Source organism: Lepus europaeus, chromosome 11, assembly GCF_033115175.1.
Source record: "Lepus europaeus isolate LE1 chromosome 11, mLepTim1.pri, whole genome shotgun sequence".
Taxonomy (NCBI): domain Eukaryota; kingdom Metazoa; phylum Chordata; class Mammalia; order Lagomorpha; family Leporidae; genus Lepus; species Lepus europaeus.
This window is the reverse complement of record NC_084837.1, coordinates 19063893-19080803: the sequence shown is the minus strand read 5'-3', so window position 1 is coordinate 19080803 and position 16911 is coordinate 19063893. Positions and strand designations below refer to the sequence as shown.

General features: G+C 41.5%; 1 protein-coding gene across 1 annotated transcript in view; it reads right to left on the bottom strand.

Moving 5' to 3' along the window:
* The window catches only part of CCDC198 (coiled-coil domain containing 198), a 36585-nt gene extending 20117 nt beyond the window's left edge, over positions 1 to 16468 (bottom strand). The window contains exons 1-2 of the mRNA XM_062204572.1: positions 16246 to 16468; positions 13559 to 13641 (exon numbers count right to left, since the gene is read on the bottom strand). Coding sequence (XP_062060556.1) covers positions 13559 to 13641; positions 16246 to 16468 — 306 coding nt within the window. The remainder of the gene's footprint in view (positions 1 to 13558; positions 13642 to 16245) is intronic.
* Between the last annotated feature and the right edge of the window lie 443 nt (positions 16469 to 16911).

Sequence of the window (16911 nt, the reverse complement as noted above, 5' to 3'; positions counted from 1 at the left end):
GTGACTCCTGTTGTTGACTTAACAAATGGACACTCTTGTTTATGGCGTCAGTAATCACCCTAGGCTCTTGTCATGAGTTACCAAGGCTATGGAAGCCTTTTGAGTTCGCCGACTCTGATCATATTTAGACAAGGTCATAGTCAAAGTGGAAGTTCTCTCCTCCCTTCAGAGAAAGGTACCTCCTTCTTTGATGACCTGTTCTTTCCACTGGGATCTCACTCGCAAAGATCTTTCATTTAGGTAATTTTTTTTGCCAGAGTGCCTTGGCTTTCCATGCCTGAAATACTCTCATGGGTTTTTTAGCTGGATCCGAATGCCTTAAGGGTTGATTCAGAGGGCTGTTTAGGACATCCACCATTCTATGAGTCTGCTGTGTATCCCATGTTGGATCGTTCTCTCCCTTTTTTATTCAATCGGTTAGTATTTTCAGACACTAGTCTTGTTTATGTGCTCCCTTTGGCTCTTAGTCCTATCGTTATGATCAATTGTGAACAGAAATTGATCACTTGGACTAATGAGATGGCATTGGTACATTCCACCTTGATGGGATTGAATTGGATTCCCCTGGTATGTTTCTAACTCTACCATTCGGGGCAAGTCCAATTGAGCATGTCCCAAATTGTACATCTCTTCCCTCTCTTATTCCCACTCTTATAAGGGTTAAATGATGTCTTAAAGAACTCTCTCCAGGTGCTTTCTTCCTGGTCTATGAACTGTGCCTACAAAATTACATTATTGCTTCACAAGAACCACTAGATGGCAGCATCTAACATTGCAAGTAGGAGTCCTCTGTTAAATCATTTGCCCTTAGAAACACTGCAGAAACATTTGTTGGGAAAACTGGCTTCAGCTAACAAACGGGTCAAATGACACTGCCTCAGAATTCTGGGTTCTCATGCATGCTCCTTTTCCCTGCCTTGCTTCATCATCTACAGAGGGAACACAAAGGAAGGACTTAGTCAAGCCTTGGTAGAATGATGCCTTCTCTCCATTTCATAATACTAAGACAGTGTATTATTTGTTTAAAGGCTTCCGGAGTATGTGTCTTCTCAAACAAAACAAACAGCACTATCAGTTAAAGTGTCCAAGAGGAGATTCAAGAATGAGATTAAATCAACCACAGGCTGTTGCTGAGCTTGGCCATCAACACTAGCCTGAGATGGTTGTTTTTGTTTAGCAAGAGGGGAAGAGGCGCCAGAGAAACTCAAAGAAAAATGTAACATGAATCTGGCACTATGACCTAAGAAGGGGTCTGTCTTTCTTACTTCCTTCCTTCCTTCCTTTTTTTTTTTTTTTTTTAATTTGACAGGCAGAGTTAGACAGAGAGAAAGGTCTTCCCTCCATTGGTTTACTCCCCACATGGCCACCACGGCCAGCGCTGCGCCAATCCGAAGCCAGGAGCCAGGTGCTTCTTCCTGGTCTCCCATGTGGGTGCAGGGGCTAAGCACTTGGGCCATCTTCCACTGCCCTCCCGGTCCACAGCAGAGAGCTGGACTGGAATAGGAGCAGCTGGGACTAGAACTGGCGCCCATATGGGATGCTGGCGCCACAGGCAGAGGATTAACCAAGTGAGCCACAGCGCCAGCCCCATAAGAAGGGGTGTTTTAAGGCTCTGGAAAGCAGGGGAAGGTATCAAGGGCAGCTTCCGAGTGAGAAATCATTTTGTCAGGAAGGAATTTCTCATCAAGGTTTGGCAATGAGTTCAGATTTCAGACAACTAGCAATGAAAAATAAAGCATAAAATAAAAAAAGATACAGTAAGGCTTTAATCCAAGACCAATATCTCATAGAGCAGAAAACAGGACAGGCAGATATTCAGTGGAGCTGCTCCATAGGCACGTATGGCTCCTGATGGCTGTGGGTTGTCTCCGTTGGCTAAAGAAACCTGAAATGTCCCCCATGTGACCTGGAAGCCAGAGCCAGTACCACAGCTGGAGATCAGGACCTGAGATGTTCTCCACCACTCCACCCAGTGTCCAAGAACTGTCCCTAAATGTAAGCTAGAAGATTTATTTTACAATGATTACCGAAAAGATGACTACAAAGAAGATAAGACTTTATAACAATAAATTCAAGAGCTTGGGATAAATGGCTAATTTCCTGGAAAATATAAATTAAGAATAAATGAAATACCCAAATCAATTAAGGACCATAAAAGAAGTTAAGTGTGTAGGAAAATCTCTCACACCACTTAAAAGTCTAGGTGGCCAAAAAATAGTTTCAAAGCTCTGTTTTGCCGAATGATTGAAGAACAGATAACAGCTGTGTTGTATCAAATCTTTTAGAGAGTCTAAAAGAGGGACGGGCAATCAACTGACTTCAAAGACCAATACAATCTGGATGGCAAAGCTGAAAAAAAATAGTACTTTCAAAAAATAGATCCACTTCACCTATAATAGATGCAATGCAAAAACTCCTAGTAAATAAAACTCAGCAGTATATTCCTTTATGTATTTTATGACAAAGCAGGATTTACGCCCAGAATGCAAGCATCGTTCAATATGATAAATCTATTAGTGTAATACATCTTATCACCTGGTCGGGAAGAAAAGTTATATGATTATTTTAATAGATGGAGAAAAGAATCAATACAATTTAATGCTCAATCCGGAAGAAAACTTTTAGTGCCAAGGCATAAAGAGAATGTCTGTAATTTAACTCGATGGCATCGAGCCAGGGAGCTTCCATTCGCATCAGACAGTGGCTTGCTGCATTTCTCTGCTCTGCTCTCTGCCCATGAGGACTAAACAGCTTCTCTTGCCATCTGGCTTTCCCATTGGGTTTAGCCACTGGGCAGGAGAACTGAGGAAGGAAAATGATGAGGTCAGGATGTTTGTTCTCTGACTTGTCTCAGTAAAGTAGCATTGGCATAGCTGGAGGTTTTCTCTACCCCACTCTCTGCTTTTTAGTTCCAGAAACCTCTCCCTTCGTCCCTTGGCCTGGAGGAGGTTATCCCCCAGCAGCCATCAGCAGTTATTGCAGTATCTTTTGTGGTTCCCCTAATCCAGACTTCTTTTCATAGTTATGTGCAAAGAAAGCTTCCCTGGGTTGTCTTGAGTGTGCCATCTGTTTCCTCTTTGACTCCAATTGGTACCAGCATCTACCAAAATCCTACTGTAGGCACTGCACTTAACTTTAGAACCAGTCTTATTAATGTCATAGATAAGACAAGGAAGTCCATTATCATTGCTTTCATTCAACATTGCAAGGGACTTCTAGCCATGCTCTCCCTCACTCCCCCAAAACAAGTACAATGAACAAGAATTGCGAACAATTCGTATTTATAGAAGATATTATCTACATAGACAGTCTAGAGGAATGTGTTGACATTTAGAATTACCAAGGTAATTCAAGGAAGTTGTGGAGCACAAAATTCAATATACAAAAATTAAAATTAATAGCTTTCTTATTAGTTATTAAGAATCATTTAGGAAGTTAAATGAGAAAAACGACCTCATTCATAAGGCAAAATGAAACTTTTAAGGTATTTTGATGATCATTCATTTTCTCATGCCAATCTGGTGAGTCTGTGTATCCAACAACTAATGTAGGTGTTGCTGTGAAATTATTTTGCAGATGCAATTAAAGTCCATTGTTGGGTGACTAAGTATGGAAGATTATTTTGGATAATCTCAGGCAGATGGGTGGGGTGGAGTTAATCAGTTAAAGAGTTTAGGAGCAAATCTGGAGAGAGCTTGAAGAAGAAATTCCCGCTGTTGAGAGCAGCTGTGGCTCATGCCCTAGCATTCCGGCCTGCCCCTCCTGAAGGCTTGTCCCATGGACTTCAGACCTGCCTTGGGCAGCCTCTACAACCATGTAAGCCAGTTGCTTGCAATTTGCCTTTTATTGTCTATCCTCTTCTACTTCTAAGTTCCAAGTTCTGTTTCTGTGGTTGAACCGTAACTGATACTGGTGCGTAGAAATGAACCTAACAGAATTGCTCAAGATCCCTGGGGAGAAATAATGAACCATTACTGAAAGATCTGAAAGAAAACCTGAGTAAATGGACATTTATGCTGTGTTTGTGGTTGAATCAACTGAATATTGTCTAATGCCAAAGACAGCCTAATGAAACCATCCAAGTCAGAACAACCAGATTTGTACTCCTCTCTCTCTCTCCTCCAATTCATTCATCCAGTATTCAACACACACTTAAGATGGCCTGTGGTGTGCCAGGCACCGTTCTAGATGCTCAGGTGCCTTAGTGAAGACAGAAAAAAATCTTTCCTCTGTGAAGTTTAAATTCTAGCATTGGCGTGAAGAACATACACCATGAACATAATAGACAAGTAAAGTGCCTGGTACGTTAAGTGGAAATTAGTGGTTTTTTGGAAAAGAAAAGGTGGTGACATGTCAGGGTAATCAAGCCCACTGGAATGAGGGTTGCACTGTCCGTAGATTGGTCAGAGTAGGCTGTATGGGGATGGGGGCAATTTGGACAAATCTTTGAGATGGAAGAATGAGAACACATTATACAGGAGAAACACCTCCAGTTTAGCCTGGAGCTGCAATGATTAATTGAAAAGATGATCAGTCTGGGTGGCCAGAAGGGGCAGTGCTGTCCTCAATTTGGGGGCAAATGCACTTGGTTCTGAATTCCCTGCCAGGGGGTCTTAGATGTTCCCAGCTCCACACTGGAGAACCTTAGTCCGTGACCTGCTCTATATTTGAGGAGTGGATGTTCAGCAAGTGGAGGGTGCTGAATCTGCAACTCAGATGACTTAGGACACAATTAAATTTGGTTTAATAATTAAAAATACCTTTAGAATTTTCTCTGGCAGAGATTAGGCTATTAATTAGCATGTCATGGGAACCTAGCATTTATTATTCTCTCAAAAACCCATTTGTGGTAGAAAAATATGCTGAGCCCCATTTGTGAAGATAATTATAGTTGATATCTTTGGGAGTGTCTGCCAAGTTCCTGCTGATTGCCCTCCTCTCTGGGAGCTGACTCCAGAAGCGACAGGGTAACTCCTCTGCCCACATTTCTGCTGCGTAAGCATAGCTTATTGGACCAGAGCTGGAGTTGTGAGCAAAGCAGAGCCAATAAGATCTTTTCTCCCAGGAATTTGGAATTGGAGGCAAGAGAGTTAGACTAATCTGTTCATTTGACTGAAACTCTAAAATGCAAACTCTCAGCATAGCCATAAGTGGAATCTTCAAAAAGTTCACGGGAAGTGAGTGTTAAGAAACTATGCATGGGCTGGCGCCGTGGCTTAACAGGCTAATCCTCCACCTTGAGGCGCCGGCACACTAGGTTCTAGTCCCGGTCGGGGCGCCGGGATTCTGTCCCGGTTGCCCCTCTTCCAGGCCAGCTCTCTGCTATGGCCCGGGAAGGCAGTGGAGGATGGCCCAAGTGCTTGGGCCCTGCACCCGCATGGGAGACCAGGAGAAGCACCTGGCTCCTGCCTTCGGAGCGCGATGCGTCGGCCACAGCGCGCCGGCCACGGCGGCCATTAGAAGGTGAACCAACGGCAAAAGGAAGACCTTTCTCTCTGTCACTCTCTCTCACTGTCCACTCTGCCTGTCAAAAAAAAAAAAAAAAAAAAAAAAAACTATGCATGGCTTTCAAAACTTTTTTGCATCTAAACAAACTTATCTTTTAATTACATTTCCATAAACATTTTGAAATAACCTTATATTTCATCATATGAACCCAAGAAGTAGATAAAGCCAACTTGCCAGGAAAGAGTAAAACAAATGCGTGGAAAAGAGCTTAGGGGAGCCGCTCAGAGAAGTTGTCTGCCTTCCAGGTTCCAAGGCAAAAGTCTTCCTGAAAATCCAGGTGTTTTCTAGCTCTTGAGTTTAATAAAGCATTACTATCCTTATAACTAATCCCAGTGGTAGCTTGGAATAATCAGCTGGACTCCTAATACAGTGATGTCACAGATCTTCATTAGCAGGGAGTGCACTTCGTGTGTTTTATTTTTCCTCCCAGCAAGGATACTGGGCCTCTTTATCATTCAGGCATGTGCTCATTCACTCGTTCACAAACTTTTATGGAATGCATATTGTTAGTGGCTGAATACAAGACTGAATAAGATACAGACTTTGCACTCAAATAATTCACTTGTCTTGATTATTTGTAAGGTGGCTGGTGGGTGTGAGAAGTGCAGTGTTAGTCTCTGAAGCACCAGAATTTTCTTATTGAGCTTGATAGACTCTTGGGACACTAAAGACTAACCTCAGCTTATTTAGGGTTGGTATACACAAAAAGTGCTTTTTGAACAATAGAATGCTACATGAACTTTTTTTACTGTTTATGGAAATATCTTTTGTTTTTTAAATGTTTGTTTACTTTATTCTTAAGGTAGGGAAAGGAAGAAGGAGAAAGAGGGAGAAAGGGAGAGAAGTAAAGACAAGGAGAGACAGGGAGAGAAAATATCTCCTATCTTTTTGTTCACTCTCCAGATGTCTGCAACAGCCAGGACTGGATCAAGCCAAAGTCAGGAGCCCAGATCTCAATCTGAGCCTTCCATGTGGTGTCAGGGACCCAGCTACTTGAGCCATCATCTGATGTTCTCAGGGTGCTCATGAGCATGAAGATAGAACCAGAAGCAGAGTTAGGATAAACCAGGCACTCCAATAGGGGATGCACATGTCCCAACCCAGTGTTTGAAGTGCTGTGCCAAATGTCCATCCCAATATCTTCCATTTGAATCAGTCAGCTTAGAAGCATTACAGGAATATACATTGCATACACTCCTTTGAAAGGAAGCATTTGGTTTAGAAATAAAATGTTTAAAAATTAACCATGTTAGCTAGAGATATGCTAAAAAGTTATTGAAGTTAGATATTTATTTATAACTTATTTTTCTTTAAGTGGTATTTTGAAGTTTCTAATATTCTGAGTAAAAAAATGGCCTTTGGGGACCAAAGGATGCAATCACATCAAATAATATTGTGAGCTTCTGCATAAGTCAGGTAAATGAAAACCAGCTGCAACAGAAATAATCCCCAACAGCGAGTCTAGTTCACATGGTCCAGACATCTGAGTGACCAGTGTGGCACAGGTGAAGCTTGGCTCCAATTCCCTGGTTCAAATGCCAGTGATGGATCCTATTCACAAGACAGCCCCAACCCTCCTTTCAGCTGAAGCTTATTTTCAAGAACCCACTCCAACCTCTTTCTTTTTGTAGGATGAGAGAGTTTTCAGAAATTATAGCTCTCTAGAGGGAATCCGTTAAATATTTATTAAGCTGGATGCATTTAAAGCTCTTGCTTTGCTGCCTTGGAATCTAGTGTACCCAATTTTGGCAAGCAGTGAACATCTAGGATGTCAAAAGTTTAGGGATGGAGGGCTAGAGGTCACTTACACTGACAGGTAACAGTGGGGGATTTGGAGACAGACCATGTGGATATCTCGCCTCTGTCTCTTTGGACGAATTACTTAACTGTTTGAACTACATGCATAAAACAAAAATGCTACTCCCTTTCTCTAGGAGACTAAGAGAATTAAAGAATTGTTAATTGGCTAGTATTCTAATATTAATATTTTGGGGGGGTCCTTGCCACTTATTTAGACAAGAATTCTAAATACCGGCTCAAATGAAGCAGACAATATGGTAGGGTTAGGGTGTATTTAGAGAGTGAGAGAAATATGTAATACAGGAACATAAGGGATCTATTAAGGGTGAGGGGCCTAAGAAGGGTGAAGGGGAAATTCCATACCAGAATCTCAGAGGACAGACTGGGGCCACGTGTGGGAGTCCACAGACCGGAGCCACGAGGGCAGGGGCCACATGTGGGAGCCCACAGACCAGAGCCACGAGGGCAGGGGCCACATGTGGGAGCCCACAGACCAGAGCCACGAGGGCAGGGGCCACGTGTGGGAGTCCACAGACTGGAGCCACAAGGGCAGGAGCGAAGGCAAAACCAGGCAGCACACAGGAGACACACGAAAGAGCAGAGCAGGCGCAGCACGCTCCACACCTCTTATTCACTTCCAAAAGGGGAGTGGTTACATAGTCTGATTGGCAGGTGGGTGGATACAGGTGAGATCAGGTAGGGGCAAGGTGGGGTGTAGTCTCCAGCTCATGAATCTAATTAATCTAATCCTGTCTCCTTGATTGGCTCATATCAGAATTGCAGAGATCAAGGTTTTGCTACAGTATCTGACTTGCAGAAGTAGTAGTAGTAATACCAGTAGTAGTAGTAGTTCCTATTATTCATTACAAGTGATTACCCAGCAGATAATTACCCAGCTAATCAATGCAAAATTTGGGTCCCTTGAGTCCACCACATCTGTGTCTTTGCTATTGTACTTGGGTGTTGATCTTAAAAGTGAAATTGTGGAGGCGGCAAGATGGCGGAATAGGCAGGGAGCACACTTAGTCCGGGGCGAGAGAAAGTTTAATATAAGTGGAGATACTGCAGGGTCAAGGAAGAGTAGGGGATGAAACAGCAGAGGAAACTCTTCCGGAACTAGTGATTCACAGTGGACCTGCGTGGAGAGCGTGGGAGCCCAAGTTCGGGACACCAGCGGCAGACTCAACGCACCAGCGCTGGAACGCGAGGTGAGCCAAACCTCCATAGCCCGAGATACCAGCAGGCAAGCGGAAAGAGGAGACTAGAGGGAATGAGGCTTGAAACTCCGTAGGGAAAAGTTCACCAGGCTAACTAGAAGAGAGATAGGAAAAAAATAAAAAAAGTGACCGATACAGACACAAGTTTCTCTCTCTCCGCTCACCTCTCAAAGGCGAGCAAGACAGAGCAGGCGCCATTTTGGACATACGTCATAAGCAGGGCGACCTCAGGTCTGCACCAGCCCTGAGCCTAGCAGAAAAACCTGACTCTGTGGGGAGGGGTGAAATAACAGGAGATTAGCATCTAACTTGGCAACCCAGTGGGAGACTGCAGGAGAATTGGAGCCCACACTGAGGGCAGCAGAGATTCCCTGTGTGGTCCTTGGGAAAGAGCTTCCAATCTTTGGCTCCTGTGGGTATATCATTTGCCTGCTAACTACCTCCAATTACGTTCAGCTGTGCAGAATTACTTCCCTTTTAAATCAAAAAAAGAAAGAGAGATTTACCACACCTAACCTGGGAGTGTCATCTTTGACACACCCTCAACCCTGAGGAACCAAACACAGCTCTCAGTCCACACTCATCTCAAGCCTCTAAGGCTCCACTGAAAGCAGACAGTCCACTTAATATAGAGCCATAGTGTAACAAGAAAAAAACACCACAGTGAAGAAACCAAATATCTCCAACATGCCAAACAACAAACGCAAAAACCAAGCTAACAAGAACAAGGAAGACACTATGACGCCCCCAAATGAAAAAGACACCCCAATTCAAGATTATGAAGATGATGAGATCGAAGAAATGCAAGAAGCGGATCTCAAAAAATTGATAAGAACATTAAGAAGTTCTCAAAAACAAATTCTTGAACTACAGAAATCCTTCATGGACAAGATAGAAAATCTCTCTCGTGAAAGTGAAATATTAAGGAGGAATCAAAATGAAATGAAACAACTAGTGGAACAAGAAACTCTGATAGTGACTAGAAATCATAATGAAATGAAGAGTTCAATAGATCAAATGACAAACACATTAGAGAGCCTTAAAAACAGAATGGGCGAAGCAGAAGAGAGAATATCAGACTTAGAAGACAGAGAACAGGAAAGGAAACAGGCAAACCAAAGAAAACAAGAAGAAATTAGAAATCTAAAAAATATTGTCGGGAATCTACAGGATACTATTAAAAAACCCAACATTCAGGTTCTAGGAGTTCCTGAAGGCATGGAGAGGGAGAAAGGATTAGAAGGCATTGTCAGTGAGATACTAGCAGAAAATTTCCCAGGTTTGGAGAAGGACAGAGGCATCTTAGTACAGGAAGCTTATAGAACCCCTAATAAACATGACCAAAAGAGATCCTCACCACGACATGTTGTAATCAAACTCACCACAGTGAAACATAAAGATCCTAAAAGGTGCAAGAGAGAAACGTCAGATTACTCTCGGAGGATCTCCAATTAGACTCACAGCAGACTTCTCATCAGAAACCCTACAAGCTAGAAGGGAATGGCGAGACATAGCCCAGGTACTAAGAGAGAAAAACTGCCAGCCCAGAATATTATATCCTGCAAAGCTCTCATTTGTGAATGAAGGTGAAATTAAGACTTTTCATAGCAAACAGAAACTGAAAGAATTTGTTGCCACTCATCCTGCCCTGCAAAAGATGCTTAAAGATGTGTTATACACAGAAACACAGAAACATGGTCACCAATATGAAAGAAGGTAAAGGAAGGAAACCTCACAGCAAAAGATCACAGGAAGCTCAATTTCTCTTTGACATAGAATTAAACTCTGATGCTCTGTTAAAGCAATGTGTTAAAGTAATCTATTATGTTCTCTTGATGTCTGTTAAATTCTAACTGTTCAAAAACAGCTGCATTTTTATTAAGAGCTATGGGTTATTTAAATATGTGCTTTTTAAAAAAATTTGAATAATCACCTTGAAACAATGATCAAATTTGGTCTATGTTATGTCATGATTTTAAGAAATCTTATTTCAACCAGATATTTCAGATTTTGAGCCTTCTTGGCATTCTTGACAGGCATTCAAAAAATCAAAGTTTCAAACAATCTGGTCTCTAAAATTTCCAGTAAATCCTGGACTTTGGTTTTTCCAGTTTGGGCCCAACTGAAAAAATCGAAGGACCTATGTCTCTCATCTTATAGAGACACCAACTAATCAGTCTATTTGGAGTATATTAGAAGTACTGTCAAGATGTGATGTGGTACCAGACTTTAAGTTTCTATAATGGAAAATGCTATTAATACAAATGTTTGAGAATTAAAAAGTCTAATGATCTTGTGTTACTAGACATGATAGTTATCTTAATGAGAAAGCCCCAGAGGCTTAAAGGGTTAAATACTTGTAAAATCCTACAGGTGCTTTCAAAAATACTGTGAAGTAAGCAAGTGCCTCTGGTTGGTTGATGAGTTTATAATTTTAAACATGGCGACTTAAAGTCTTTTGTCATCCACAGTTATATATGATCTGCTGCTCATAAAACTAAAGCGTTGTTGGTTCTGTGTTTAGCTGTCCTCCTATAGGTTCCTATGGACTTTTTCCAGCCACTTTTATTGTATTCAGTACTTTGGGATGGCTCTGTAAACAGATGAAGCCAATAATGTATTAACAGTACCAACTGAGAGAAAGTATGGTTAACTGAGGTTACTAAAAAGAAAAAGCAATTCAAATCAATTGGCAATCTACAAAAAGAGTTAAAGATTTTAAAAGCTATTATTAAAATTGTTATATTGGTCTATTATGCTATATTATATGTGTGTACATATTGTATGTCCACATGGGAAAATTTTATTAAGAGTTTTATTTTAAATGGCTTATAGATAAGATTGTCCATAAATTTAAGCTGCTAAAATCAATCAAAGATACATTTTAATTTGTGGGACCTGAATCTGTGTATCATATGTTTTAGACTTGTTGGTAGAAAGAAACTAAAAACATTTTAGATGGTTGTGCTTAAGTTTACTGGCTAAACAAACTACACCATGTTAGATATTTAAGAGGTGTTTCCAAATACATGATTCTTAAAATTTATAGAAGGCATTGGACCTTCTGGTAAATGTTTTCTTAAGTTGTTATCTAATGGTTGAAACGGTTTGCTAAGTATTCATGTGATATTGCTATTGTCAGCAAGCGATCTAGGACTTGCTCCCTCATTTCTCTATTCTAAGCCCAACTTGTTCTTTCATTTCTCTATTCTCTTCAAGGTAGGAAACTAATTCTATTATGAAGGAATCTGTAGGATGCACAATTTAATCTTTAGACCTTATAAAAGAGATGGCTAACATTTTTCTGCAATAGCATAGCCAAAATAAGAACTCAAATAATAATCTCATAGCTAGATTCACTTCGCCATCAGCGAAGTATACAGTAAGTAGAAAAAACCTCCCTTTCAGACCAAAGGGAAAGAAAGTTTTAAAGTGAGAATATAATTTTCCTCATGGGCATTGTCTACCTTAGAAAAACTACTACAGAACATGCCTGTGACTATAGACTTGTAGTTCAGGCCACCGAAGATTAGAGATGGGACACGGGCACTCCCTTGACTTGCATCCTCTGGTCTGCTTTAACACAAACCAGGAGGAAAAGAAAGCTCGGCATCAGAAGCAATGGGTGGCAGGCCTATTAATGGCTGATCTGTACAGTGATCTGCCCTCAAGGAGACCCAACAGGCCAGTCCACTGCAGTGGCTTTCAATGTGGTAAGCCTGGGCTTCAGCAGAAGTCAGCTTGTGAAGAGCCCTGGCAGCTCTGCCAAGAGTTGGATCACTGGAAATGGACCTGCCCTGGAGTCGAAGGATGCCCAGGTCAGAGCCACAGATCTTATTGGCTCTAAGCTGAAAAGCCCTTCACTCAGCCCAACTTCCAAAGGGACCACTGCAGCTGAGGGGATGGTCAAGTAGGGTCAGCAACATTGCAGGCAGAACTGTAAATTTCTTGTTAGAGATGCCCCCTGCCTTTACCTGGCCAGCTCTCCTCCCAGGCCAGCCAAGTAATGAAAGTCAACAGAGTGCCTTCCCCTAGGAGGTTCACAACTCCCTTAGGATATACCCCATGTGAAGAGATAGATAGGTCTGGGCCTCTGAATTTACAAGGCCTAAAGCCCACCAGATTATTATCAAGCCCCTTCTATCAGGTTCTATTTGCCTCTCAATCAGAAAACTTCATTGTAGCTTAGACAGCACCTTTCTTAGCTCCTCTAATAATGACTCTGTCCTTTGTTCTAGGCCCTGTCTAGTGCACTTGGGCCTCATTCCTTTGTAATCATAACCTCTACTCTACCACCAATGGCTCTACTCCCAACATGTGTGTACTGATGGTCCTCTTCCCCACTTAATGCTGTATAATTGTTCAAACCTGGTAAATGCCACTCTCAGGATCATTGGTTACTATCCTCACTCTGTCTTTTATGACCTTGTCTAAATATGATCAGAGTCGGCAAACTTGGAAGGCCTCCATAGCCTTGGCAACTCATGACGACAGCCTAGGGTGGTTACTGGCGCCATAAACTAGAGTGTCAATTTGTTGGGTCAACAACAGGAGCCACTGTGCACTTGCTCCTCATGTGGGATCTCTGTCCTTAATGTGCTGTCCATTGTGATTTAATGCTATAACTAGTACTCAAACAGTATGTTTCTCTTTGTGTTTCTATGTGGGTGCAAACTGTTGAAATCTTTATACTAAATTGATCTTCTGTATATAAAGAGAATTGAAAATGAATCTTGATGCAAATGGAAGGGGAAAGGGAGCGGGAGAGGGGAGGGTTGCGGGTGGGAGGGAAGTTATGGGGGGGGGGGGAGCCATTGTAATCCATAAGCTGTACACTGGAAATTTATATTCATTAAATAAAAGTTAAAAAAAAAAGTGAAATTGTTACTTAAAGAAATCCTAAGGTATTTCCTGTAACATTCTGTTTAACAGCATGGTCATTATCAAGATCTCTCTTTTATGATTATAGTTAAAAAAGGATGTTACCATTAAATCCAAGCAATTCCTTATGAAGCCTTTTAAATTCATCTTACTTGAGGTCTTCGGGGTGGATGCCTTTTAATAATACTTGTTTCTCCCTGTTCCAGTGGGATGTCAAAATACATGGCCCTGGAAACTTGAGAGATTGGAAGAGAAACAAGAATAAATAATTAAAACCCATTTACCACTAAATCAGACAAAGTGATCATGAACTGTCACCACAGTTTTGTACCTTTTCTATTATATTTTCCAACCTACATCTTGAATGTGGAGGAGGAACATGCAAAGCAGGGGCCTACTTGAATACAAATCATTAAAACTTAGTCTTGCCCAAAGACTTGATTTCTGATTCTTATTTCTACCTCTGGCTTAATTTAGAGGGATATCAGAAAAATTAAAATATTTTGACTACAAATGCTGTTCAAATATACAATTTGGCCTGGAAAATAGAAAACATATTGATTTGCTTTAATTCCAAGAAATCTTCCCAGACCTCCACACAGATAAGAAACCAGACAAACTATAGCTTTAACAAAGGAAACTAATTGTCTTTTCAGATTAGATAGATGACAGATAGGTAGTTGGAAAGGTGATTACATAGGTGGAGAGATGATAAAGAAATGGAGCAGGAATGTCTAACAAGAGTGTGCAATGTTGGCATTGCTTGAGGACAATCAAATAATGCCCCCAGCCCCCAACCAGGGAAAGAGATGCCCAGAAGTTACCACAAAATATGACATATCAGTGTTCTTTTCTGATGCAGCAAGCCAGGGCTACAGTTAAGCCTCTGCTCAGAAACAGAGAGACTTAACAGATCCACTTTATTTTTTAGCTTGATTATCCTGGGCTCTTGCATTTGCTACCATGGCCAATGCTAAATGGATGGAATTTTTGTCTTCCCTTCTTAACCATCTGCATGCACACTGATTTCTAGATCGTTGCATAGAGTCTCCTACAGTCCTAGTTTTTTAGTTTTAAAAAAGTTATCTGAGAGAGAGAGAGAGAGAGAGAGAGAGAGAAGAGTGCTTTCACATGCAGATTCACTCCCTAAATGCCCACAAGGACTGGGGCTGGAGCTGGAAGCTGGCAACACAGTCAAGGTCTTCTAGGTGGGTGGCAGGAACCTAATTACTTGGCATCACCACTGCTTGTCAAGGTCTGTATTAGCAGGAAGCTGGAGTCAAGAGCAGGAGCTGGGAACTGACCTCAGGTACTCCAACATGGAATGTGGATGTCTTAACTGCTTCCTGTTTTGTGAAAGTATGTGTCTCTATCCTTATGACATTTGAAGGGCTGCTTTCAGGATTTTGTTCTTTCTGATTTTTAGTAGAATGGAAATTGTGCCCTTATTTCCTTTCAAAAGGGTGCTGATACATGGAGCAGGGCAGAAACAGCAGCAACAAAATATGGGATTTTAAAAAGCAGATATTCTTTGAAATTTATTTTCAGCAGTTTGACTACTCCTGACTTTCGTACGATGGTGTGAGCGATATCACCCCATTGTTCAATTTGATTGTCCTTGAATGGCACAGGCTGTGTCAGGCAATTATTCTGATTCCTAATTATAGAAGAAGAAAATTGATGCAGTATCTTGTCCAAGGTCATACAATTTGGCATTTGGTGGAGCTGGGGTTAGACTATGGACTCCTTGAAAATAATGTTCAGAATGCTTACCTATTCCTTGTATGATGAAATTTTTTTTTTTAATTTCAAAAATAAACACATTTTTCCCAGTAGCAACTTGAAAGCACTAGAATCTGTTTTTACCACTGAGCTGGCAGAATCTTAAAACTCCAGATAGGGGATTTTGTATCAAAAAAGGAATCCTTCACTGAAACTAAGTGAAGGATTCTCACTCATGTATCTAAGACATTGGTGAACATAAAGGACATGGAGAACGGACCACACAGAGCCTGAGTGTCAGCTGGGTTGAAAGTAGCCATGCAAATCGTTCTGAGCAAGTTCTGCAAGGTTGCAAAAGAGAATCTAAGATTTTCTGACCAAGTCCTCTGGTAAGGAGCGTTATACTTGTTTTACTGAGCCAGAATCTGAAGAAATGTATACATTTGTGTGCATTATAAGTGCATATTGCGCTTTCCAAATTAAAATCTCTATTTCATTCATTGTGGTCATCAGAAAACATCTTATGTCTCTTATAAAATATTTCAAGATAGTTTATAGCCCTGTTGGGCTGAGAGCTTCCAGTCATAACAGGACAAGTTCTCTAAGTTCTGTGGGTGACATCAAGAGTCTGGGTCAGAGAAGAGGGGACTGATCCACTCCCCTGGAATCGATCCATGCTATTTGTAGTGGCTTTAAATTCGCATCAGAGTGGATTCACTCCTGAAGTTCTACCTTCAAAACCACAAACCCAACTGTCCCGGAGCCAAGGATTTAACTTTCGACTCCAGCGGAAACATGCGATTGCTATCATTTATCACATCAGGATCATATAATTTTAATTCTGCCAAGGCTATGTGTAGACACTGAAAACACTATACACTGAAACAAAATGAGTTTTTCTTCTCTTATGCAGTGGTGAAAGGACCTCCCCAGCTTCTATAACTACTCCAAGGCACCCAGAATACTTTAACTTGACCACATTCAGTCCCCTTGACAGCTCCCTTGCAGATCAGCGACTTTGCAGCATTATGTAGTGGTAGATTATGGAGACAGGTAAATCTACCAACAGCTCTCCTTGGTCCATACACACAAAACTCCTGCTGCGTTGCACACTTACCTGTAGAATATCTTCCATACCAGGTTTCTCGTAGAGGTGGCAGTGATCCTTCCAAAGCTTTGCTCTGGTCCTGCAGTCTTGGCAATGAACATGAGCTCTTTTCTTCCAGGTTCTGTTTGAATGCGAAGTCCACAGGGCCTGCCGGGGCAGTCTCTTCTTCTTTGTTTTGCAAAGGTGCTACTTTGATCACCCTAGGGTGAGCCTTAGAGTGCCTCAGACCCATTTCATGTGAAAGACATTCAAGGGTAAACCATAAGGGAAGTGGTTTAGGGTCTTTTAGTGTAGCTTATTTTCATCAAGGTATTTCAGAAGTGTACCTGGCTTTAAGAACCAGTCATTTCCTCATGGCCTCTTTCTAGCTCTGTTTCACCACACACTAACCCCTCTGGCCACTGCCTGGGAGGTGGTTTCCATGGAGACTTCCCTTCAACTCCCACTTTGTCATTTCAGAGCCAAAGAATCCAGTTAAATATTGACTTGCTGATATTACCTTCTGAAGAACTCAGTGGTAGGAAGAGAAACACCACTGATCATTTAACAAATACCTAACTCAGAAAGGCCATGCACAGAGATGTAGAGCAAAGATGTACGGAGGTCTTTTTTTTTTTTTTTTTTTAAACTTATTTTGAAAGTCAGAGTACAGAGAGAGAGGGAGAGACAGAGAAA